Source organism: Gambusia affinis, linkage group LG07 (assembly GCF_019740435.1).
Source record: "Gambusia affinis linkage group LG07, SWU_Gaff_1.0, whole genome shotgun sequence".
Lineage (NCBI taxonomy): Eukaryota > Metazoa > Chordata > Actinopteri > Cyprinodontiformes > Poeciliidae > Gambusia > Gambusia affinis.
Window position 1 is genome coordinate 4,844,283 of NC_057874.1, and position 26,254 is coordinate 4,870,536.

The following is a 26,254-nucleotide window of genomic DNA, read 5'->3' on the forward strand; positions in this document are numbered from 1 at the left end:
GGAAACCGGAGGTTTTTGTTTTTTTTAATTCATCTTTGAAAGTTGCTCCAGCTCAGTCAGGTTGGCTGGAGAGGATCCATAAAAAAACCTATTTGTCTTCCTAAAGTTTCACAATTCTATTTAGGGCTGGATCTTGATTGGGACAATTTAAGATATGAATATTCTTTGATTCTACATATTTGCTGTCATATAATGGCAAATCACAAGCAGGTCTCGGTCACCGTCCCCCCCAGATGTTTTTTTTTTATACTGCTGTTCCACAAATGCCAAATTTGTTTATAACATAATTTCTCACTTATTACAATCAAGCTTGGCTGTAATGTAAAATATTTGTAACTAGGTGAGAGCAATAAATTGATTTCTTTGTTTTTTTGAAGATTTAATTTTTAGAAAATCTGGAATTGTTTGTCACCAAAGGACTTCTTTGGTTTCCAGAGGGACGTTAACTCACCCAAGAACCATCATGACAAACATGTTTTACGACTTCTTTTTATCTCCACTTTGAATTCGGGTCAACTCACTGAGGGAAATAAAATCCACTTGTTCTTTTTCTTTTAAATATATTCCGTCGTCGGTGTTTCTTTAAAGGAAAAAAACATGAGGGGAAAAAAAACTGGATTTAAATTTTAAATTGAAAAAATATAACACTTGGTTTTTAAGCCAGGTCGCCCAGTCCTGGTTGTAACACGAGTTTCAGATTTCAGAAGCTTGAACTCATTCACAGTTTGGACCAGGTTTGGTTTATACCTGGGAACCATCGAATCTCCTCCTCTTAGGGTGGTGGGGTCCAACTCAAAGATGGAGGACACCTCCATGCCGTCGGGTACAGGAACCAGGGTGTACATGATTTTCTCCTGTGGAGCACGGAGGCGGCCTCGTAGAGCCTCGTTATCAGCATCCAGCTAAAAACAAAAATAAAAATTCAGTAAAAAGACCCCCTGCACAGATCTGTACAGGAGTTAAGAATCAGTGGCAACAAGGTGAGCAAAGGTAAATCATACTGAAGCTCTTTAAATTTGATAAGTAATTTTATGTACATTTACAAGCATCCTCTGTGTTTTTTAAGCTTTCTACTCTAAGATGACGCTGGAATTTGCTGAACTGCTGTATTTGTGCTATTAAAGAAAACAAAATATATTCTTATTCAATAACTACCAGCATTGCTGTGCATCAACTAAGATGATTATTTTTAAAGCTCGTCTTAAAACCCATCTATTTTACTTGGCTTTCAACACCAGTGAGATCTAGTTTAAAGTGTATGTCTTTGTTTTTAAACTACTTTTAATTAGAATTATTTTTATTTTGTTGTGTTTTTGGATTGTACAGCACTTTGTGTCAACTGTGATTGTTTTAAAGTGCTTTATAAATAAAGCTGGTACGGTATTACACAGTGACACCTTGTGGTAGTCAGGTGCTACTGACACACACAGAGCAAATGAGATTTTCTGCTAAATCCAGATTCCAGCACAGATTTTAATTTATATGCATATGCATACAAATTCACACTGACATAGCAACCAAACGACATCAGTGGATGGTGTGACAATACCTGAAAATTGAAGGGTGTAAAGTCCACCACCTAGAGCAGCAAAGAGAAACCCAGAGCAGATTTTTTAAAAGCCCAAGAGTGAAGCAGAGGCAAAGCTCCAACAATGAGAGAAAATCTGACTTACAGAAGATCGCTGCTCAGCGCTGTCCTCCTCAAAGTCTGGATTCACCTGGAAAATCCATTTGAAAAACATTATCCAATGAATCATTCATTTGATAATGATGTACTTATCTTTAAATAAAATATATACCACATAAATAACTGCAATTTTGAAATTGCTGCTTCCTGGACATTTCAGAACAGATATAAGGCGGTTTTGATGCCCTTTAAGCAGAATTATCTAAAATGTATTGCTTTTGCAAAATTACTGACCACAACAACATTGCAAAGAATTGTTGGAACTACAACTAATATCAGCCAAATGTTGGGCTCTCTACAACAATAATATGCATTTGGTGATGCTAGTTGCTTATCATAGCAGAACATGTAGACGTTACTTTGCCAGAAGAGCAGATTCAATTATATGTAGCTTTTCCAATAAAGTCATGCTGCTAATATATATATATATATATCTCCCAGAAGTTATTTTTGCAAAACAGAATCATCACCTCTTTTTTTTTTTTTGGCAAAAATAGACTTGGGTTATTATTTTCAGAAGGTGACAAAACACACCTGCTAAATATTACAGCACAGTAACAAAGCACAACAACACAATACAAACATAAATATACACAACAAACCAACAGTTATCAGGACTTTATAATTGTTTAAAGAACGTCAGGACTTGTGCATCATATATTTACATGTCCACCTTTAGCACCTCCACTAGGTGGAGCTAGAGCCCCTTTTTGTCTCTTACCTACATGAGAGACAAAACCCTCAAGGACCTTTTCAAGAGTCCTTCAAAACAACAGTTATCTCCGTTATCTGAACAGTTCAGATATTTTCCACATAATACCCTTGCTTACGTTATTATTGCCATATGTTTGTTTCTTTTATTACCTTTTGTTTTCATCTTCCCTAAAATACTTTGTGTCGCTCTTGTTGTGTTTTAAAAAACTGTCTGCAAATTAGATGTCTCTTGGTGTTTAATTATTGCTGCCAGCTCAGAAATTGAATGTTGGTCTAAATCGGTATACCGTAAAAAGAAAAAAAGAAAAAGAAAGGGTGTAATCCACCGACACACACCTCACCCACCTCTGCAGCCAAATAGCACCCAGTGGCCAAATGCTTAAACCTGAACAGACTGTTCCAATAGCCTGCGCCTCCTCTGCATGGGTCATGATGCACCACCTGGTGATGAGAGAAGAAACGGCATTTAAAGTAAAGCTAACATTGTTTCTGTATCAGGGATCAGCATTTAATTGACTGGGGGATGGATTGTATTTTGGGAACACGCTTCACCAACCTCCACTTCCCACAGTGCTTTGCTGCTGGTGGCCGAAGTCGCCGACTGTCGACCGGTGGTTCTGAGAAAAACGTACTGCTTCTTCCTGTGGTCGTCACAAGTTAGGAACTTTTCCTGCTCTGCGTGGAATAACCGCACAACATCACCCTAAAACAAGACAAAAACAAACAAGCCCAGAGGACATGATCAAGTAAATGTCCATTTTTACTCTTGTAGACAAAAAAAAAAATCAAGTAATGTCAATCGTGTCTGTGCCTACCCCCTTGAGTATAGTTTCCAGGTTGTCACTCCATTTCATGAATAGAACAACTTTCCAGCTTGTGTTGCAATTTACAGAATTAACCTGATTAAAAAAAAAAAACAAAAACAAAAAAAAAACAGAGAAATGCTGTCTGACCATTCTAACACATTTATTATAGAGTTGTTACTAATGTTTCCATTTTGCCATGAATGCAGTAAGAGTCGTACCTCGTTACACCCCGGGTTGTCAACTAGCTGGTGGCTGCTGGCATGGAGAGGTTGTCCTGCATTCACAGGGTTGAGGACGACTTTGTCTCCGATCACCACCTGCAGGAGCAACGCAAATTTACAGAGGAAGAACACACTGCTTAGAAGCAGGAGATAAACACAGAAAACCTTAAAATATGATAAAAACAAATTAATCATTTTACAAACGTGACCTAAATTTTATAAATCAAATAAAAACTCTACGAGCTCGGATTTGTTTCTAACTATAGATGCCATCGATTGAACACCAGGTGGAGCTAGAGCCCCTTTTTTGTCTCTTACCATCATGAGAGACAAACCCTTCAAGCCTTAATTTATGACAAACAGTGACTTAGCCAAAGCTTTGATTATTTACATGCACCACAAGCTGAATTCAACTTTTCACAACGGTGCAAGAATTCACCTTAAAAAGTAACCGTCTTTACATATTTGATTTCAAAAGTCAAACATTTGTGCCACAGAGAGTAATCTGCATGTTCTCAAAGAAACAGATTTTGAAGTTTTGCGGTCGTTGCTGCTGACCAAGACACAGGTCAGACTGAAAGAAAGGCTGGTGCCTCTTGGTCCTTTTAAAAGGATGAATCAAATGTGGAGGACAAATCTTCCCAAAGGGATTAATTAGGTGGAACTTAATTAGCCATTCAGCCAGCTTAACTCTATCACCTTCCATTAGCCACGATTAGAAACTGCGGCTCCAGCAGCAGAGGTTACGTTCATGTATGCTCCATTTACCCGAGTCACTCCGACTTCCCTTCAAAAAGCTTTAAACAAATGTAGGTTTATAAGAACCGTTACCAAGATAAATAAGAAGTCTCCATATTTTCTTTTATAACTTGATGCTTTTATAAGCACTCCAGACAAAATGCGTTTTCTGCTGCAAGAAAAAAAGAAAATTGTGACAAATTCAGAACAGACGTGCTAAGCTAAGTGTCTAGCTACCATTTTCATTCATACCAGAGACTTTCTCACATCTAGTGAGCTTGTGTTGCCATCACAAACTAACATACTTTCATTATATTTTATATAGCAATATATAATATTTTGTGGCATATAACTGGGGACAGAAATGAAAGTGATGTATAGTTTTATGTATCCTTTCCTTTTCTCTTCATAATTTTGGTCTGTTTTCTGTTTCTCCATCACATCAAATCCCAATGAAATACATTACATTTTGTGTTTGTAAGTTGACAACACGAACATAACCTCAATGCATCCGGACACGTAAAGCTGGCCACTGTACATCCGTATCTACAGCCTGTGGTTTTCTTTTCTTTTTTTCCCAAGAACAGAGGAAATTGGCTGCAGTCGAAATGAATTCTCACACTGCGTCTCATTTCCTGCAGCTCTCTCTGGATCAAACCGCAGGTCAGTACATCGGATTATAGCAGCATAGGTATTAAGAGCGATGTAATTAATAGACTCTGTTTCACTGTACGCTGCTACAACGTAAACTCTTTTTGCTCTAGTTTCTGGTGAAAATATTTTAGTACATTTGAAATAAGACAAAGCTAACTTACAAGTAGCGTTTTAGTAATTATGGACATGTTTTAAGTCAATAATTCTTATATATAATTGTAAGAATATAATTCTTTAACATAGATGAAAAGGTTCTAATAACCACTGGCAGATTATTTCACTAAAACAACCATTTTCTTTTTGTATTTTTGCAGTGTATTTAGTAAAACCAGCCTAGTTTCTTTGTTCTGTATCGAATATGTTCTTCATCTTGATGCCATCATGGTCCAGCTTTTCATCTGAGCTTGTAAAACACACCGGAAAATACTTTGAATACGCAGTGCTTCTAATCCAACCAGACAGACTCTCCTTCATGAACAGATCATTGTTTATCAGCAGTACCTCATGCTTGACAAGCTGAACATTTCAAAACAAACGTCGTCGAGCCTGAACTGGAGGCTCAGATGTGGCGAGTGCATGTGACTTCTGTTTTCGAACCCCGTTTAAGTCTAAAAATACACGCTAGATTCCTCCTGTTGGGCATAATTAACTGGAATCCCACGCCCAGCGCTACCCACACTGTCTCCCAGGGATCTCAGCTTGTAGAACGGCTGGATGTAGAACCAGGATCCCTCGTTCCCTGCCGAGTCCAGAGTCACTCTCATGGCATTCTTCTCCAGCAGGGCAGGTAGCCGCTTGTTCACCGTCAGGTATTTATTGCTTTTCAGGTGCAGCAACTGTTGGCACAACAAGGCATACGGTTACAGGAGACGCAACACTGCAATGTTGCACAGCTTGAGAAAAATGTGGAAAAACTGGTGCAACAGAGGCCACCGGGACACCTTAAAGGAACTTTACAGCAGAGATGCTTGATATTGTCTTTTCTTTTTAGGCCATGCAAGACTGACAATTGATCCAAGGGGTTACTTTGGGAACTTTAGTCACAGCTGGTTTTCTCCTAACTAGCTTTTAAATGTATATTTCCCAAGAAGCAGTTGAATTATATAAGGTATGTGCAGCCAGGACATCCCACACTATCTCCCTTATGCACGTTACACAGCAAGTTTCTCAGATGAACGCACATGAATGCAAAACCTTCATGAGCAATGAGAGAAAGGAAAAGGCCTTTTAACGGTGACCTTATAGGACTTCTTTGTTCTGTGGCAATTATTTAAAACTCTTCAGATTAAAAAACAGAATTATGGTCAGTTTTATCAAGCGCTCAGCGTCCTATAAGCATGCCGCACAGCGCCGCAGTTCATTTCAGCAAAGCCCCTTATCTCGTCGGCCGCAGCGCACCTGAATCACATTTCCATACTGGATGATTGTCCCCAGCAGCTTGCGGTTTTCAGACTCGTTCTGCTTCTTCTCGAGGTCTGCGGCGTGCTGGAAGGTCACGACAAGAGCACACGGATGGAATCACAAACACGCATGGTGGGAAATCGGCCATGTAGTTACACTGCAATTATGGTTTGTGAGGATGGAAATAGATCTTACGTGAAGTTTATTTAGCAGGACCGTGTCCGTTGTGCTGTTGCCGCCGGGCTTTGCCGCTTTCCAGAACTGTTTCTGTGCCGAGTATCTGTTCATTGGACACAGCTTGAAAAGGCAGTCTGAAAGCACAAACAGAAAGAGACACGTTTCATAATTCATCGTAAGAGTCTGCACTCATGCCCAGCGTCCTGACCTCGGCAAACGCAGCCAAGTTTGGGGAAAATGGTACACTGGGACTAAAAATAGTCGTTTTGAGAAGCGGAATGGCCTCTACTTGGTCTCGCTCATAACAAACGTTTAGGATATGTGCGGATTCACAGATGAGAGTTAGGAGAATGAAGAAATGGCAGGAAATCTGTTTCACCAGCAGCAGGTTTGAAGAATAAATGTTGGCCATGCAAAAAAAAAAAAAAAAAAAACAAAAACAGGACTTAGCTTTAAGCAGTGTTGCTCAATTCCGGTCCTCACGCCCCCCTGCCCTGCATGTTTTAGGTGTTTCCCTTCTGCCACACACCTGGATTGAATATGTGGGTGATTAACAGGTTTCTGCAGCACTTGATGGTCATGCAATCATTTGAATCAGCTGCTCTGGAGTAGAGGCACATCTAAAACATGCAGAGCAGGGGGGCCTGAGGACTGGAATTGAGAAACACTGGATTAATGGAATATAATCTTCTGAAAATATTTTATTCATAGATGACAGCAAGTCAAATCAAGTTTATTTTCGGCATCAAGATAGTTCAGAGTGCTCATAAAAATATCACACCAGCTGTGAAACATGAAATAAAAATAAAATTTTGCCAAATGCCATCAACATTAAATATGCTGATCAATGTTTCACTTGCTACTAATCCAAGGCAACTCGAAGCAGGTGGGTTTTAGAAAAGATTGACTTCCTTGGTTTAAAGGAAGTCAATGTTTCGGCTGTTTTGCAGTTTGTTCCAGACTTGTACTGCATAGAAGCTGAATGCTATTTAAATAAGAAACGTAACTTAACAGTTCAGTAGGAAAAATTGTTTTTAATTTAGTTGATATGATTTATTTAAATAAAAGAAAAAAAACCTCTGTACATATTGCAAACAGAAAAATGGGAAGCAGCAATTTGTGACTTTTTAAATCGGGGGTGAACGGATCAATCAGTCCGCTCTGATTTACTTCATTTTTTGAAATCGGTGATTGGTCGATGAAACCGATCTGATCCACCAGTCTTATCTATAAACATCTGAAAATGAGACACTCTTTTCACTCTGGCATGAGAGAGGGCAGACTGAGCCCAACCTCATGAGCAGATCGAATAAGCCTGAATTGTTTCACAGGTTTTGTTCAATGTTTTTCACAAAAAAGAAGATAGATTGGAACATTAAAAGTGTATGTCACAATACACTATACATATGACAGTCAGTTATAGTTTTTTTTGTTAATTCAGAATCAGTAGCCCCTGTTATAGCTGAGAAATCTTTGTTAAGCTGTAAGGACAGATTTTGATGCTGCACGGTGATTGGTGGGATGGAAATAAAGACGCACCAATATCAGCCACGAAACAAAACTGACTCCAAGTTTGGAGGGAGCTGCTGATTCGAGTGGTGGAGGTGAAGTTTCTTGTTCATGAGTGAAGACAAAATTTAGCAGGAAACTGGCTTATTACATGCAACAGAGTGCTGAGCCACAAGAAACAAGAAGCTCTTTTATGCCGACCGTTTCCTATGCAGACTTGACAAATGATCTACAATGTTTTTTTTCCTTACAAAGAAAAAAAAAAAAAGACAAATGAGAGGAAATAGTCTAAAAAAAGAAGTCCATCTTTCAGAGTTGAGCTGAATTGAAAGTTGGAGAGGGATTAAAAAAAAGAAGCTGTAAAACAAGTTTGTCAAACCAGATGGCAGCTCTTTGGAGGGTCGACATTCTGAACTATGGAAACTCAAAAGGAGAAAAAATAAATTAAAAAAATCCAGATTTTTCAGAATTAAATGTTCAAAAACAGAACATTTTGTTAATTGATTAAATCAGTCCTGATGTGCACAACATAGAAGAAAAACTCAGACTGAAATGGGGATTCAGTCTTATGGACAGCGAGTGGTTCACAACTATTTTAAGGAGCAGAGAATATAGAAAAAGACGCCCACCTCACTCTTTTGGGAAAGGTTTCAAACATGTTATAGCAGAATACATCAGTGTCGGCTCCAAAGGAGAGAGGGAGACGTTTGGGTGACCTACTCTACTCAGTCTGTCCTAAACACAAACTTGATTTGGATCAGATTTGGTAGAGACTGATGAATATACAAGATACAACTAGAAAAAAAAAAACTTTCTGAGTTGTAAAATGATAGACTGACTCATCCGTTCAAATATTTACTATGAACTATTGCATTTCAAGTGTCAACTAGACCTTCACTGAGTAATAACAGAGATAAAAATGCGCATTTAGGCTACCGTACCCAGAAATGCGGTCAAAGGAAAGAGTGTCGAGGGATTACCCATCATACAGCCTGGAGTGGAGGAAGCAGGACAGGAAAAAGGGGGCAAAGACCCAAAAAAAGAAAACGGGGCACTGGAAGAACATTTGTCCGCTGCAAATGGGCAATAATGGTTATTAAAAGCAGAAAAATACCATGGGATACTACTATAGAAGAAAGGCATTTGCTAAAAAGTTAATTGCAAAATGTAGACAGTATGTATCTGCAAAAATCTTCACACAACAGATCTACTAAAGATGAACACCTGTTGGACTTTCAACCTCATTGTCATCAAAAGCCTCGTTTCCACAATTCCAGAATTTGACATTTCAAAAATAAATTTGCTCAATAAAAACAGAAAAAAAATAGAAAAACCAATGAGAGTCCAGTGGTGTATTAAACCCAAAGACACGTGACATCACCGCTTCAGACCTCTGCCCACTCCGCCATGATGGATGTAAAAACAACCTATGTGCTCCTGTAAAGCCTGTCAAAAAAAGCAAACACCTGCAGCCTGATATCGCTTTTATTTAGTCGATTTCACCTTAAAAATTGTCCTGGGAGGCTGTGTGATCGACTGCAAAAAACAGACAAAGAGACAAACCAAACTTGTCATTTTAACTTTTTTGACAAACCAAACTTGTCATTGACAAATTCAGTCAGTAACAGCAGTGTAGCGATGGATATCAGCTATCAATAATAATGATTGTCAGCCCTCGGTGTGAACACTGTTTACACTTTTTGCTTACATCCAAGTTACCTTTTTGTTAATGCAACATAAAAAAAGGGGGTTTTGAACATGAACCGGTCAATGAGTTTTGAAAGTTAACCATGTTGTAATTTTCTCTTTAGGCGTTAGGAAACTTGTGGATTGTCTTTTGCCTCCAATAGGGATCTTTTAAACAGAATGAAGAAGCATAATTACAATATTTTCAATATTATTATTATTATTTTACCATCAACATGCCAGAGAACTACCAATGGAAATTAGCTCTTGAGGCCAAATCTGGCATATTTACATGGTTGTTTTAATGTACTCATGTTAGTTAATATGCCCTGTCCTTTATGAAATAAATTCAAAAACACTCTCAAATGTGTTGCAAGCAGTTATGCTCTCTGCTTGCAATTCAGTCTTCAATTAACACCCAAGTCTGCATGTTCTCAGAGTTCACATTTCTTTCCATTTCTTGATCTTTGCAATGAAACCATGAAACTGTGATATAGTTGCACAGGAGCTGTGCTCATAATGTGGATACTTTGATTTCATACTCAGTTTATCGTGTACTTTTGAGAATAAATACAACCTGCGTGTACAAAACACAAACTGATCATTTCCTCCATCAGCCCCTCGAATCAGAGACAAGCTGGATTAAGCACTCGGCTCCCTGCAGAACTGACTTTTTAAATAGCGTACAAGTGCTGCTAATACTCCACAAAGAGGTTCGACACAACGCTTCTGATTAACTCCGGTGGAGGACACAAAGAGCTTATTTGTCGACGGATTAACAATTCCTTCACAATGCTGAGGTAAATGATATGCGTTTCCGGAAACCAATTTGGCGACAAAGATCAACATTTGCAAAACATGAATTATTATTATGTGTACTATGATGCAGTGACTAAAGCGTGCAGTAGGTCAACACAGTGAGAAATTCAGTCAGTGTGGCTCTGCAGTTACAGCAGTGCAGCGATAAACCACACCTTTGAATATCATTTGAATAGCTCAGTTAGAAGCGAGCAGGTCACTTCTCTGCATCTTTAACTGGGAAGAAGTGGCCTTGTGAAACGGCGACCTGTCTGCAAACAGAAAGGTTCTGACCGAGTGACCAGTCCAAACTAATCGCTCACAGATGCATCTCCACAGAACGGAATCAGAATAATTGTGTCAATCTACTGAAATGTTGACAAGACATAACATTTCTCAATGTTACATTTACCATTTAAACCGACAGTACATGATGCTAAATAATTTGTGCTTAAGAAAAACACATTGAAATGCAAGTAAAACAAAAAGTTCCTTAAAATGTCTCATGAACAATAGAGACCAGCAGATATGAACTTACACAGCACACGCTATCTAATGAGTTAGAGTATTTGTGGTGATGAGACTAGTACCACTTCAAAATAGAAATTGTTTTGCTTGTTGGTCTGATGTAATGTTATAATCTGAAATGTGTTTTCATGAGCTGTAAACAGAAAATCATATTTCAATGAAATAAAGATCTGAAAACACTCCTGAGTGGCGTTACTTTAAACCGCAAGTCATTAGTGAACAGTTACTGAAATAAACTTTTCATTTACATAATAAATCTGACTTTGTAGTGCTATGAAAAACTAATTACCTCCTGAACCTAATAAGCCTTTCTGGCAATTAGTTTTTTAGGATTCCTCGCCTTCTAAAGAGCTCCACTTTATTCTTCCCTGTTATTTTTCCAAACGTATCAAGCGTGAATGAAGCTCTCTTAAACGCATAGTCTCAAACATGTTTCAAATTAAACTGGAAAGATATTACAACTGCTTATTAAATTACACCGTTTCATTTTGTGTCACACTGTGGAGGTTATGCATTTAGCATGAACACAACTTTAATCAAAATAGTGTTGTTGTTTTTTTGTTTTTTTTTTGCCTTTCCTTTGATCTGCTGTAAATCATTTTAAATTGTCTTGTGTATTAAAGGTTTGCAATGAAACCTGCCTTGCCTAATTTGACCAGGACATTCAAATCACAAGACCGTTGACAAGAAGGTTGCTGTAGTAATCTACTTAAAAATAGGTTAACTTGTTTGAAACTTGTTTTAAATCAAACAAGCTTTTTGTTGTCCTCTATTTAAACATTATTGACTTCACACTACTTGACTGTGCAACTGTGTTTAGATTTGCTGCCCCATAATAACAGGTTACCTTCTGATTACCTTGTAGCACACCAGGCTAAATTATTCAGGCACTAGCCTGCTGGGGAGGAGACTCCATCCTTTAGTTAGAGAATCTAAATAATAATAATAATAATAATAATAATAATAATTTTGTTAAAAAGTTTCTGGTGCAGAATTGGTCAAAATTAGAGCTGAAATCTGGGAAGGATTTGTGTTTCTCTCCGATACGCAGGATGAAGTCGTCTCAGTTCCCGGAAAAATCCATGTGAGCTAAAAGCCTTTCTTCAGCCACTCAACAACCACTGAGCAGCAGAAAATACCCGCGTTAGAAACCACAACCAGACCACAATAAACACGTAACTTCAGCAAATTTAAAATGTGAAACATCTAAAGCATCAGAAGAAAATAAGGAGAGTCACATTTAGAGTTCCAGTCAAGTATTGGACCACAGCTTCAACTAGACACCTGAAGTAAACTTTATTACTTTACTCAAACTTGTTTTTTTAATTCAATTTAGGTGCCAATTCATCACTAGTCAAAGAGTTCATGAAACAATAAATCATTTCGTCAATAAAGCTTTAGCAAATATTCATCTAAGCTGAGTTCAATATCTCTTCTTTCCAAACTCATTAACATGAAACATAAATAATGTCTATACGATCAGATGTGTTGTATTTGGTTCCCCATCAAATCACTTTTAAATGACCAAAGTCCCAGACGAAGCTCAGCTTACAACACTTCCTGTTGGTATAATTCATAAAAATCATGACTTTATTTTGTTTGTGAAATATGGCTTTTCCCAATAGAATTAAAGCACTTTACACAGATTACAATAATGTTTTAGGAAAAAAGGCATTATTGACTGTAGTTAATGCCAGTCTGTCTGTGTCAATGTGATCTGCGGTCAGATATCCACAGATACCCCCTAAGTGTAGGAGAAAGAGCAAACCACAGCTGGAATATTAGTCATTATGTTTATGACATTCAAACCTAATCAGAACATTTTACACAACCAAACCATATTGACCGTACCAATGAGCTGTATTAAAAACAAAACGCAGTAAACATGCTAATGCTATTCTTGCACTTCATCAAGCCGCATGAAAGCAGCAAGATGAGACTTCGTTAAAGTCGAGATAGTGCCCCAAAGTCCACTTTTTCTATCCTAAGCATATACATTTTAAAAACACACAAAGTATATACTTGCGGAGTGAATGAAAAATAATTAGCCAAATCAGTTGCCAAAGAATTTTACATTTAGAGTTATTCAACTTTCACAGATAGTTTTGAAACATTTCTGGTGAATAAGCCAGAAGAAACATATTGGTACCGATTGATGAGAAGAAAAAAAAAACCACATGGCAAATCACCAGATTACGATGCCCCTAAAACAATAAAGATTAGATTATTGATAGCAAACATTCTGACAGAATAGGAATAAACTTAAAGACAACATTTTGACATTTCCTTTATCAGTGTGGACCTTGCAGAAATCATTCATAACCATGTTCAATATGTCTGTAATGTAATTAAGGACTTACACCATTGATTTGGTATATTTAATGATGTAAGTCAGTTAAATATGTTGACATTTAATGAGAAATGTTAGAGTAAATGTTTCTGTTTCTTATCGAGATATTCAACTTGATTCTGTGTGTTGCAAATCAATTTTTAAGCTCAGAAATTTGCAGAAGGATAAAGTAGATGAGTATTTGCTTCATCTTTAATATGCCAAGGAGAAACTATAGTGCTTTAGGCCATAAAGAAATAAAAAAAACAACTTTAATTTTGGTGCAAACCAACACTTCATTTCCCCCTCAGAACCCTCTCAAAAGAGAGTAATACTCGGTTTACAAGAAATAAACAGAAACAATGAAAACCGAGTGCAGTTATGAGCATATATACTTCATTGTGGACGACCCACAAACGTTTAGGAGGTTCTCTACTAAACTAAGCAGGTATAAAACAAATCTTTCCCTTCTAATCTAAGCAATATATTTGGAGGCAGGAGATCTCAAACCAGGTAATATCATATTACAGCCTTTAGAAAGTCACTATGGTTTCAAAATGAAAGAAACACTTAGAGTGGGCCTGACTGCTTTCTAACAAAACAACGGTCTAAAGGCTGTACTGGACCTGCACAGCATGAATGTGAGGTTTAAGGTCTATAACTATCGAACCAGCACGAATCGAATCAATGCAGCTTTTCAGCTCTAAACACGTCTGAGGTTATCAAAGAACTCAAGCTGTCCTGAGAAATCTAAGCGGTCCTAATGTAAAAGGGAGACTTTTTGTGGAGTTTCTAAATGATTGCTTTGTACATTTTTAAAACAGCATGAGAGTCCAAAACTAAAAGAAAAGAAACAAGAAAATGAAATCTGTCAGAATGCCTTTAAAAAAAAAAAAAAAAAAAAAAAGCCAAACAAATGTCATCGCAGAGCAGATAAAACTGGCAGTAAATCTTAAAGAATGAAAAACTCAGACATGAATGAGAGCGAGTGCTTACCTCTGAATTTCTTGGGTGGGTTGTTGAGGTCCCCTGCATCTGGTTGTACGACACAGCGGTCATCCACCAGCCTGAAGACACACGTTAATGTGAATATATTTTACAAGTTCGAAATGAGTGAGGGTATGAAGCTTAAAATACCTTTTAGCCACTTTTTTATGTTTTTCAATAACCAAATATTAGCGATGGATCGCAACACTGCAAGAATTGAGATATTATTTACGCAATATGAGCACCACGTTAAAGTTATGCAAAAGTTGCTGAGAAATGGGTCAAATAACACGACAAGAGTCTGAAATAGTTTCCTGGCCAAATTCCCAAAGCACCAGTCTGAGGACCAGTTCAGAAGGACAAAACACAGAAGCCAAAAGAACACATCGCCACAACACCAGAGGATCCTACAAGTTTATTTCTACACGTCTCTTCTGGTCAGGCTGGTTAAAGAGCCAGAAATTAGTATCTGCTTGGTGCTGGGTGTCAGTTTGTTTAGTTTCAGTGGTTCTGAAATCTGCTAGCAAGTAGAGCTGGGCAACACACTTAGACATTTTTTTGATTAAATCCAATATTCTGGTTTTGTTGCCCCATCCAACAACTACCTTTATTTGACCAACGTGTTTTACAGCTTTCATTTATTCTGACTTTGAACCGAGGTCAACTCACAAAAAGACTGACTGAGATAAAATACAGTTTTTAAAGATATTATCTGATACTTGTACTTTTTTCTTTTAAGAAAAAATGTGAGGAAAAAAAAAATCGATTAAAATCAGAACTCAAACAAGAAAATATATATCAGATATTACTTTTAAGCCGTATCGCCCAGCCCCTCTGGCAAGATTGTATAAAATGCTGTTTTTATTTAAACCTGGCAAAGACAGAGTATACACAACATTAAAAGCTACTTATTTTTAATAAATCAGTACATGCCTATGCATGTATTATGTGGATTTCTGTATTTTTTATTTTTTTTTCCAGCAGATTTGAACTTTTTTTATTGCATGCATGTTGCACTGGTTGATGTCGCTTCATTTCATTCTCTATGTGGCAACAAAGTCCGTAGTCTATTCTAAAGTAGCATTACTTCCTTTACAAATGAGACGGGATACAAGTTATTTTTGACAAATGGCTGCATTTCTTATGAAGGTTATTTGTTAGGAAAGGTTTTGAGCTTCTGCAGCTGTGCTTTATGAGGAATATATTTTATTCACGATGCATTAACTGGAAAAAAACAAAAAAAAACTAATCAAAATTCACCAACAAAAGTGAACAGAAAATGTATCAGGCTTAGACGGGTAAACTATTTTGTGAAGTAACAATATGTATAACATCCTTTTTTTCCCTAGCTCCAAAAAAAAGAAAGAAGGCAACTCAAAACCCGTTAAGTGACCAAACCAAATGTTGAGATGGATTCTGGTAGTTTCTCTCTTCCTTATTAGAAACCGCACAGAATTGTGCATTTGAGAACCACAGAGATATCACATGACTGTCGGGTAATGATGCTGTCAAATCCAACGAAGACACACCCAACTTAACGCAATTATATTGATAATGGCATCATAATTGTTGCAAAGCTCCCCAGAAATTAAAAACAGGCTCACTAACAGCTCATGATTTAATCGCCATGTCGGTGGAAAAGTAGAGTTTTTCCTCCTACACGTTTAAATTTTAGAGACTGAATGATCTCCAGTCATAAGGATTTATATTTATGGCACTTTTATTTGTATTCTTGAAGATCAGAGGCTACATCAGTCGACAGCACCGGATAGATTACTGTAAAAATACATTTACCACTGGAAATTTGTGTTTTAAGTGCCGGACATTTACAGTGAATGTGACAGGTTGATAAAACGAGCGCTGACACATTCAGTTTTTAATGCATGTGAACATGTAGGTCGCATTCAGAATCACTAAACAGTTTTTATGATGCAGAATAACGTTCGACAGGTTGAACTAAATGCCAGCTCACTGTAGAATAAATATAACATCAATATAAATATATGCATGTCCCCATTCAAATCCATGTGAATTAATTCATGGAGAGAGCTCTCATTCACAGCTGGTTGCTTTTCTATTTAATGTAATAATTGTAATTGTCTTTAGTCAGGTTCAGGTTTTAATTTTGACAGTTAACCTTTTAATACGTCCTGAAACCACAATGTTTCAGGACAGCTTCATCAGTGCGTTGTTTTCAGTCTAATTCCTTTTCCAAAAGAAACCAAGTAAGGACTGAAAAAATACAAGAGAACTGCTGCTGAGCCATATTAAACATTTAATGTTATGATCCAATTAAATGTAACTTTTCAGATCCTTTACTGCCGACTCATCATCACAAATTACAATGGGCAAACTCAAAAACTAATTTCTGCCAATCTTTTACATATTTATACAGTATTTAATCGCCGCCACACTGAGCGTAGAAAGCCAGATTTAATCACTAGAAAAATAAAAAATGTACTTATCAGCAAGCAGGATGCAGGAAAGTGTTTCAAATCTATCAACTATGCATGTATATAAAACCTAATTTGGTTATGTGTTCGAATTACTTCGTTAGTTGAGGCCTAAAATTATTTAGATTTTTTTTTATTTAATTTTCCAATAAAACATATTACAAGCAGAGCTGACACTACTTTTTTTTTCCCTAAGAGGTGTGTCTCACTTTCTGTAGCGTTTCTGTTGAATGAAAACTATTTGAAATATAAATCTGAATAAATGAATAATTTTCGTGCTTAGCTAAAATTTATTCTGCTACATAACTCTGAGTAGTCTCCAAGGTCCAGCCGGTTCCAGATGAGTTTATCCTTCAGGCATCCTGAATGCCTATGGTGAGACCTCTTCCTGTCCTACAGGTTCTGCTGACAGGAAAATTCATATGAACATGCAGAAACTGGAGCAATTCTTGTGTGCACCGCAATGTTGTTATTTTCTTTCAAAGACAATGCTAGTCATTGATCCTACACTCTTTTGAGATTTTTTTTTTTTTTTGGCTGCACTGAAGTTGGTTCATTTACCAAAGTGAAGTGGAAGCACTTTTTTCACATCACACGAGTTACATGATCAACAACCAGATGTTGCCACTGCCGCAAACCACGAAGAAGAAGATGACAGGAAGTCGTTGAAGGATGATGCATGTTTTTTTAATGACTTGTCATGTGAACAAACTTTTTCCAAGTGTGATTTTAATTGTGCTTTTTTCGTGGAAACACTGTAATTGCGCTTTTTCGACATTACAGTAAACACAGCTACTGCTGAATAAAGAGGCGATTGACAAGAAATTTATCACGATAAATCATAAACGATGCAATAAAGGCCCAACCTTAAAACCAAGCCTTTTTTCCCCACCAAAGTTACTTACTTAGCAACTACCTCCCCTTGTTGTGCTGTTTTTCTAAGTAGGGATGTTCTGATCCGATTCCAGGTGTTGGCCAGCTAATTTCTGTTAATGTATTGTCTTAGACTTTGTCAGCCACACCTGCTGGGAGCGGCTGAATTTTGTACAGCCGACTTTTAACAATCAGTCTACGACTCTGTGGACGGCTCCCAAAATAGTTTTATAGAATGTTTTGATTATTTTTTAATGTTTTTGATTATCAAATATCTGGATTTTCCCTTAAAAAAAAAACCAAGTGTTTTTTTGCACTTTACAAACTTTACAATAAGGTTTGGTCTTTGTCATGGGATCCACCTCTGACCAGTCCACTTACAAGTAAGAAAGTGAAGCAGCACGTAGCACAGAACTCCAGAAGGTTTTGCACACCCACAATTAACTGGAACGTCACTGAAACATGTTACAAATTTAAGTACTCATGAGTCATAGACAAAATGAGTGTAAACATAGTATCTTTAGCAAACTATCAAATGACTGTTAATGTAGGATAAAAACATAGCAGGGTAAGAGTTGAGTTTACTGACGATTGTAGTTTGAGTTGGCCATGTGGTGACTTGAAATTTTGCTTTATTATGTCAAGGTAATGTTCTGTCCTTATGATGGCATCATCGTCAGTTTTCTGGACTCTACCAGTCTATCCTGAACCAAAACATTTAATATAGCATGTTGCAGCGCCCCAGTACTTCAGTCAGGATGACCGCTTGCAAGGTTCTCTCTTTTTTTCCTACTGATGCAATGATGGTCACTACGGCCAACCCATTTTAACACCAAACAGAACTTTTGGTCTTTGTCCAAGAGTACACGCCTTCTTCCTCTCTGAGAGGCCTTTGAGGCCATGTCAGTGCAGGGTCAGAACAAGGTACTTTCCTTAGATTCTGGAATGGATATGTTTTCCACGACTCATCTTGGATAATTGAAAGACGACAGGAGGATGGAAGGACGGATCTTGTCAGGATATTTCTTACGCAGCTAACCGACCGAGCCTGGCTATTGCCTTCCAATGCAATTCTGCTCGAGTCTCACCTCCCTTCAGTGCTCTCTCTGGGCTTTTTCCCATTGAAATGAATTTCTCCCGGAGAATTTCAACCGGTCCAATCCACGAACGGAAGGAGAAGTTGCGAACGATGACGTTGACTTTCTGCGCTGTTGTGTAGGTTAGCAATCCAGTTATTAAATTCACTTTAACAGCCATTTGGCTTGGCTCTGCACTTTCTTCTCACTGCATTAAATATGTCATTGCCAAACATTAGCTACTGGGAAAAATTTTAAACTTAAACGGCATCCACACCTCCATGAAGCAATCTTTTCTCAATAGCCAAGAGTCCAGACTTTTATGTGTTATATGCAAATATTGGGTTCGAACTGTACATGGCAAAATGCTTACTGTTAAACTACATTTTAGCATGACGTAATAATTGTTTTATATCAGTTGGTAGATAAATACAATTAAAAGAATTTTTAAGGACACTCCAAAAAGCTGCATCCTTTTGCAGCCCATTGACCAAAGTGCAGAAGACCACTTCTGTAATGCTGAAAGAATTTACGTATCATCAACAAATGGATCCATTGTGTGTGATCAAAATGATGCAACAATGGGCCACGGTCCAATAGGGAACAGGTGTTTCAAGACTCCCTGTTATCCTGTGTCAAGGAGAATGCTGCTTCTGCTTTCTGCATCAAAGCTTAGGCTGCCAGGAGTGCACCAGGTGGATCCAGGTGTCTGTCAGGGGTCACATTCAGAGAGCTGACAGCACAAGCAAAATTGAATACAGAAACAATGCTGCTATTTTTAGCTACGCCCTTTATGCTTTCCTCTTTAAACACACGGCGCAGCAGCAGTGGGTGATCACAAGCACGAGAGCAGAGGACGTAAATTTAACAAATGGGAGATGTTAGCAGTCATCAAAGCTGTAAACGCGTTTTGTTGCTATGGCGGTTGATGTAAAGCGCCAAACTGTGAAAGAGCGTGGCTTCTGAAGTCTCGCAAACAATAGGGCCACGGCGCGGCCACCTCTGAGTGACAAATAAAATTGCTACACAGTAGGAAGAAAAAAAAAAAAGACCAGAATGCCTGTCTTTCCTTAAGAAGGTGAAGGAGGACAATATAGAAGCAGAATGCAATTTAGAGACACAAAAAATATTTGGATAAGAAGTAAGAAAGACACTAGATATATTGTAAATCACACTCTCCCCCTCTTCCTCCTTGTTGCTACTTCTGACCGGTAATTACATGACACGGTTTGTTCTATTTTCACATAATGAGACGCACTTTTAACTCTGTGCCTACAATTAGGGTGGAGGGGAGATGCCAACTACCTAAATGCCATTCAGACACAGAGTAATCTAAGGGACGAAAAGGAACACAGCAGCAAGCCAATCTCGAATCTCAAAACTAAGAAAAAGAAGCATAACAAAGAAGAATCGCAACAGAATTTTAAATAACCAGAATTTTAAGCACACTAACTTAATGGTTAGAGTGAATTCTTTGGTTAAGAGACGCTGTCGTTAACTAAAACGTAATTCAAGTGGAAAAAAAAAAGAAAATATACTCGTGTTATTACTCGCATCATGTCACTGTGGTTGTTTTTCTATGGACGGTGCTAGCTTTTCTGCACAACCTGCCTAAGGTTTTATCTTTGGAGGAATCCTTACAGGTACTTTGTGAAGAGGAAAGTGGATGTAGTGATGTGTGAATGAAAGCTCTTACCCCAGAGTGCTGATAAATCCACTGGTGGAGCCCTCTGCATACAGGGAACAAATGTCCCCTATATGGAGGAAACTGGACATTTTGTCTGACATGGTCTCTCTGGGTTAATTCTCCTACAAAAAAAAAAAAAAATCAGGAATGTTAAATGTACAACCATGCAATGAAGAGTGCAATTACTTACAAACTATTCATTTCAAGAACTCTTGAAATAATAAATAATGATAATTACATATTGATGTACCAAATCAATCCTCCAGGACAAGACACTCTTGAATGAATGACTCCCACCCCCCATGTTCATTTAACACATTAAACTGAATCGTTCCACACTTTTTCTTCACAAACTCAACAACAAATAGCACGTCTGACGCCTTTTTAGTAAAATGCAAATGCGGGTATAGACACATTTTGATGCGTCCCTTGAATTTCTGAGTGATTTTTTAAAACATTGCTGCATCCATTAAAAGAAAATGTATGGAGACATTAATATTTTCAATTTATGGAAATCAAATTTTAGCCTGCCAAGAAAACACAAATTTGGTATCAGAAGCTAAAACCATTTCTAAAATTTAGCTAAGTATACAATTTAGAGAGTAGCTGTTTTGAGTCAGAATTAATTCTACATTAATTAAAATAATTTTACTGAAAATGTTTTTGTTTGTTTTTTGTTTCTCCGTGGCATCTACTATATTCAAAACAGTGGTCAAGGCAACAAAATGGTACATAGTAAATATATTTTACTTCCACCTACTAGAAACTCTAGAGGGTAGATGTACTTTGCTTTTAAACAAGCTGCAAGGTATTAGTACAGGCACTGTCATCGTTCACATAGTAATAACTAAAAGAGGAGGAACAAAGTGGTAGAGGCTTCATTAAAACCCTCAAGCTAAAACAAAGTAAACTGCTCAGTCAGGTTTGACATCCAGCAAAAATATCTTCCAGTGTTAGAAATTAGCCCTTAAAGGAGAACAGCTGGGAAATGGAAAGCTACTTTCTGTGTGGACTGTGTTATTGTCATCTGCGTGAAACCAGTTCATCCTAAATTTGGGTCACCATTCAGAAAGCTTCGAGCATAAAGCCAGCAGTAGTTATGCAGGTAAAAATATTCTATTTCATTTAAACAGCGCTCTTTGGTCAAAATAACTTGGCTTCAATTAAAAATTACGAATAGCTTTGTGTTAATAAACAGAACTCTAAGACACATTATACAATATGATAAACCAAAAGCACGTAAAACATGTAAACAGTAAACTGAAACTGTACGTCTTACGGTAAAGGTCACATAAACCCATATCCCGACGGTCCACTGAACTCCTTACACACAGAAACTTTGCATTCTGTTACGTACAAAACTACGTAAACGTGAGTGCATTTAAACGCCTGGGAACAACGTTAAACCGCGGACAGGTAAACAGAAGCATAAGCCAGTGTACATTTTTCCCTCGGCTATTTTTTTTTTTTTTTTTTTTTTTTTTCACACCGTTTTAGCGCACGAGCAGCAGCCAGTGACAGAAACAAATGAGCGCGTGGGCTACTTCCTCGACAGAGATGCTGTCATCTCTGTGGGAAAAAATATGAACAATGCGCGAGCTGGAAAACTACACACACATAGAGAAGGAGTTCATACCTGGCAGGAATGAGAGAAGGCGTCAGAGGACAACGAGAGAAAAACGCGAGAAGTGGGTCAGCACGGGATAATTTCCACAGCACTGTCCTCGGTTAAGTCCATGGCAGTGAAACTCCAGGTAGGTAAGAGTCGCATGAGCGGCGTTATCTCCGACAGCTCAATGCGTCCTCGGCAACAATCCTCTTCTTACCTCCTCCACATGTCACCACGGGAACGCCCATTCAGTTACTATTTATATTCGGCAGAGCTTGCTGGGTACTGTAGTTCTGAATCTGAAGCTTCACTTTGAGACAAAACAATATTTTGGCATTGCAAAAGCAATTCGGAACCCTCCCGACCCCATTAGGAATAAGGGTGAACAGAAAATGGATGAAAAATCAATTCGGTCTTCTGACATTTCTGAACCGAACCTTTAAGGCTGCTTTTCAACTCAGAAAAAATATTGACACCGTCTTAAAAATGCTTAGATAAAAAAATAAAAAAAGAAAGACAAAAAAAGTTTATATTTTCTTGTTTCTTATGTTATTTTTTTTTTATTATTAATCAAACGTACTCAAATTTTATTTTTCTTTACATTTTTCTAATCTTTTCAGGTAGAGATCCCACTGCAGCTATGCATTTTATTCTTGTAAACTTTTAGCAGGTGTGCTGGCAAACACAGAAAGCATGATTTGTCTCAAATACCTAGCTAGGTGGATGTGTCAGTGGACTTTATATCATGTATGTAATGTCAGAACCAGAAGCACACTGTCTCATGAATAGGGACTCAAGCTGTGCATGTGAAAGAAACAAGATAAAGACAATTCTGTAGGGAGCATTCCTGTCAGAAACACTGACTCAGACACTGGCAGTCAGGAATGGATTTGTGAATCTGGTAAGTTATGTTGCCCTCAGAGATATTTAATTAATAAATAAATAACTCTTAAAAAAAATGTAATTAGACATTTGATTTTAAAGGGCAAGTATTTTGTAAAATTGACCTTTTTGAGCTTAACATTCTGCTATTATGTTATTCCCACACCAAAAACATGCCTGGAGTAATGCTTGTTGCTTTCATTGTTGTGATGATTAGCTGAAGGCGGAGTTTCAGAAAGAGCAGGAGCTTCTTAAAGAGACACAGGTCCAATTTCAAGGCTTTAAATTACGACATCAAATTCAAATGTCCTTTAGGTCAGCATTTTTATAGCAATTGAAAGTTACACAGTTACTTGATTGAGCCATAAAATGGCATCATGTGCCTGGAAAATACATAATACTGCCCTTTTAAAAACATTTATTTGCTGTTAAATGTCAAAAACCATTCAGCCAAAGTAAACGTGGCATTTTTAGTTAGAGGAGTGGGAAAAGACTCAGGAATGACTGAAACAGTCAGAAGTACACCATATATATAAAAGCTTCATCATCCATAATCATCCATGATTACAATATTAATGAAAACTGAGTAGCACCCAGGAAGAAAGAAGCACTTTCCTCCCTCAAATGGGCTCAATTGCATTCATCAGACCCACTAATTAGCTCTTTTTCTAGTTTCTTAGCTGCAGGATCCAGAGAGATGGTGAGAATGGAATATTTGAAAAATGATAAGTAACCATTATCATAAAAGCTGGCCTATTTCCAAATTCAATGTATGTTTTTTTTTTTTTTAACTGTGCACTCTCTTTGAGATGTTAATACTTGCCAAGTGTTCCTGTTCAGAACAACCTTCAGTAGTGGACACTGTGTGTTTTAAAGGTCTCCTGGTGCAGACATAAAAACACAGGGCCAGAATGAGCCAGTGGAAAACAATAAATATGCAGGTAACAACACTGTTAGTGATGTCAGATAATCAGCCATCAGTATCCATGTCCTACAAAAACATAGTCTTTTGTTGAATCCACAGTTAATAATTCCTTAATATTGATGAGAAAGTACTAGCTATAAATGAAATAATCTGATTTACACAGAAATACACAGCTTGGTCATAGGAGGGTCTTAGTGCAGTCAATCATGCGTGTACACATACTGCTCGCCCCCTTCTCCCCTTTCTCTGTGCTACGTCCCGTCAGCAGAGCTTGTTATGAATGCAGAGGCTAGTTAGCATAGCCACCAATGAGTGGATAAATGGTTTTTGTGGAGAGTAAGTTGTTTCTCCGCCATCAGCACATTGGGCCCCACATACTGGCATATAATTGACAACGCTAAGGTTGTTCCTCCCGGCTTTGATTGGTTATTTTTGACGGAGAGCGGTGCATTTATTCAGACAGCAATAGTAGCACAGAAAGGAGGTGTTTGATTTTTTTTTCACAGATATTCTGTCTCATAACATACTGTCACGACATACTGACAGTTTTAACGAACACGTTAAAAAACTTTTTTTTAAATAAAGGCTACATACCACAGCTTTAAGAAATTATTGACTTAAAACAAGCTCCTGTTTTTTGCTTAAAAGTCACAAGCTAGTTTTTCAAGTGTACTAAGATATTTGCACTAGAAAATAGACAACAAAATTCTTGGTAAAATTTTCTTTTTATTTCTTTTCTTTCTTTGCAGCGTTGCACTGACACTTGAGAAAAAAGGTTTCCTGGGTTCTGTTGTACAAGAAACATGCTGCATTAATCAGTCCTTTAAATGTAACAACTGGGCTACGTTTTTCTGTCTTGGGCTTGTGAGCAGTGGTTGGCCTGTCCAGTATCTGCGCTGCTGGTAAGTGTAGACTCCCGTCTGGGTCTGAAAAAGAAAAAGAAAATGGATTGATCAGTAGAGGACATCGGAACCACATTTCCAACAAGCTTTTGTATTAAAAACCCAGATAATGCTCCAGCCTTTGTTGAAAGAAGGCTGGAAAACAGATGCTTTGTTTCTGTTGTTCTAAATGGGATGTGTAATGTCATAATATCATGCAAACCTTTTTTATTTCCAGACTTAGGCTCAAAACTGACATGTAGTTGCATACAGATTATTGAGTACTCAGTGTCATGGATACACTTCTCAGACAATAAGGCTTCCACACAGAAAAAAAGAGGATTAAAACTGGACATTACTGCTACTGTGTTTGATCAAAGCAATAGTATGGATGTGAAACTTGGTTTGAGGTTCCAGGAGCCTGTTGTGGTCTTTCCTCTCAGGGTATTATGATCAGCATTTTATTCCAGTGGCTCACCATAACCCAATGTCTGCTGTCTCCTAGCATGAAGCATGAGTACAAGAGAAGCAGCGCCTCATATGAGGAGAGGAGTGTGAAAACGAATTGATTTCCTTTATACCGCATGGGCTCATGAACATGAGCACAAACCTAGTGGGAGGCAGCAACGGCGCGTCCTGAGTGGTCTTCTGACATAAAAGTGACACGGAAAGCTGCTTCCATCAAACAACAGCACATCTGCATGTTCGTAATGTTAAGGAGACAGTGGGATGACAGAATGCTGTAACCATCTGTGTAGGAGAGCGGGCCGAGAGTCATCCTCGCGTACAGTCCAGAGTTAGTGGGCCGAGGCCCTTCCCTTGGCAGCTCTGTGTGGGCAAAACAGTTGAATCTTTGAAGCATAGATGGCTTTCAGTGTGGGCCAGTTTGTGCAAAGCTAATCTTTTTGTGTAAATATTGCCTGAATCATGATTCGTTGGACACTCCATATTAAGTCTGAGCTTGTTAAGAGGGAACATGGAAGGTTCTGTCGTTTTCTGAGAGCAACTGTAAAATCTGTGAAAACGTATTTGCCCCAAACGTTTTGATGTTAAGACGTATGGCGTTTGCTCCAAACACCATACGGAGACAATATTTCATTAGCAATTATAAACCAAGCTGTCATACTCGTAGAACTTCTTTCACTTTCCAATTTGCAGCATGTCTTTCTTTAAATGTAATAAACATTATAGAGGAAAGAATCACAGCGGTTTTTGTACCTTTTGAACTCGTCACATCTGGTCATGATGATACACTCACAAACTTCAATGGATCTTAGTGGAAATGTATTAAATTTTACACAATTACATGTGAACATAAACGGTGAACATAATTGTGACGTGGAAGGACAATGATTTAAAGTTTCAAAAGTTTTCCCACTCTTCATTCTGATGTCACTAAATAAAGTCTTAGTATGAATATAGCTGTGAAGACCTTGGAGTTGACTGGTAAAAACCTGCCCCTTGTTCTACACTTTGCTTCATTCAGAGCGTCTAGACTCTTGGCTAATGAGAAACGATTGCTTACTGGAGGTGTGGAGTTTTAAATTTCACCCAATCGCTAATGTTTAGCGATGGCGTAGGTGATGCACCAGTGCGACTATATGAAGCTTACAGGAAGTTGCCTGCGCTGTGA

At 37.8% G+C, this 26,254-nt stretch overlaps 1 protein-coding gene across 12 annotated transcripts in view; it reads right to left on the minus strand.

The window, feature by feature from the left end:
• The window catches only part of itpr1b (inositol 1,4,5-trisphosphate receptor, type 1b), a 109,893-nt gene extending 87,741 nt beyond the window's left edge, over window positions 1-22,152 (minus strand). For 5 of the 12 annotated variants that reach the window (XM_044121544.1, XM_044121538.1, XM_044121543.1 and 2 more), the window contains exons 1-13: window positions 21,961-22,152; window positions 20,334-20,446; window positions 14,245-14,315; window positions 6,417-6,532; window positions 6,219-6,305; window positions 5,498-5,656; window positions 3,426-3,524; window positions 3,217-3,300; window positions 2,958-3,104; window positions 2,738-2,842; window positions 1,674-1,718; window positions 1,550-1,579; window positions 748-902 (exon numbers count right to left, since the gene is read on the minus strand). In XM_044121544.1, coding sequence (XP_043977479.1) covers window positions 748-902; window positions 1,550-1,579; window positions 1,674-1,718; window positions 2,738-2,842; window positions 2,958-3,104; window positions 3,217-3,300; window positions 3,426-3,524; window positions 5,498-5,656; window positions 6,219-6,305; window positions 6,417-6,532; window positions 14,245-14,315; window positions 20,334-20,425 — 1,190 coding nt within the window. In that variant the 5' untranslated portion in view covers window positions 20,426-20,446; window positions 21,961-22,152. The remainder of the gene's footprint in view (window positions 1-747; window positions 903-1,549; window positions 1,580-1,673; window positions 1,719-2,737; window positions 2,843-2,957; window positions 3,105-3,216; window positions 3,301-3,425; window positions 3,525-5,497; window positions 5,657-6,218; window positions 6,306-6,416; window positions 6,533-14,244; window positions 14,316-20,333; window positions 20,447-21,960) is intronic. The other 7 variants (XM_044121546.1, XM_044121547.1, XM_044121541.1 and 4 more) reach the window with 3 other exon arrangements.
• Window positions 22,153-26,254: the final 4,102 nt, after the last annotated feature.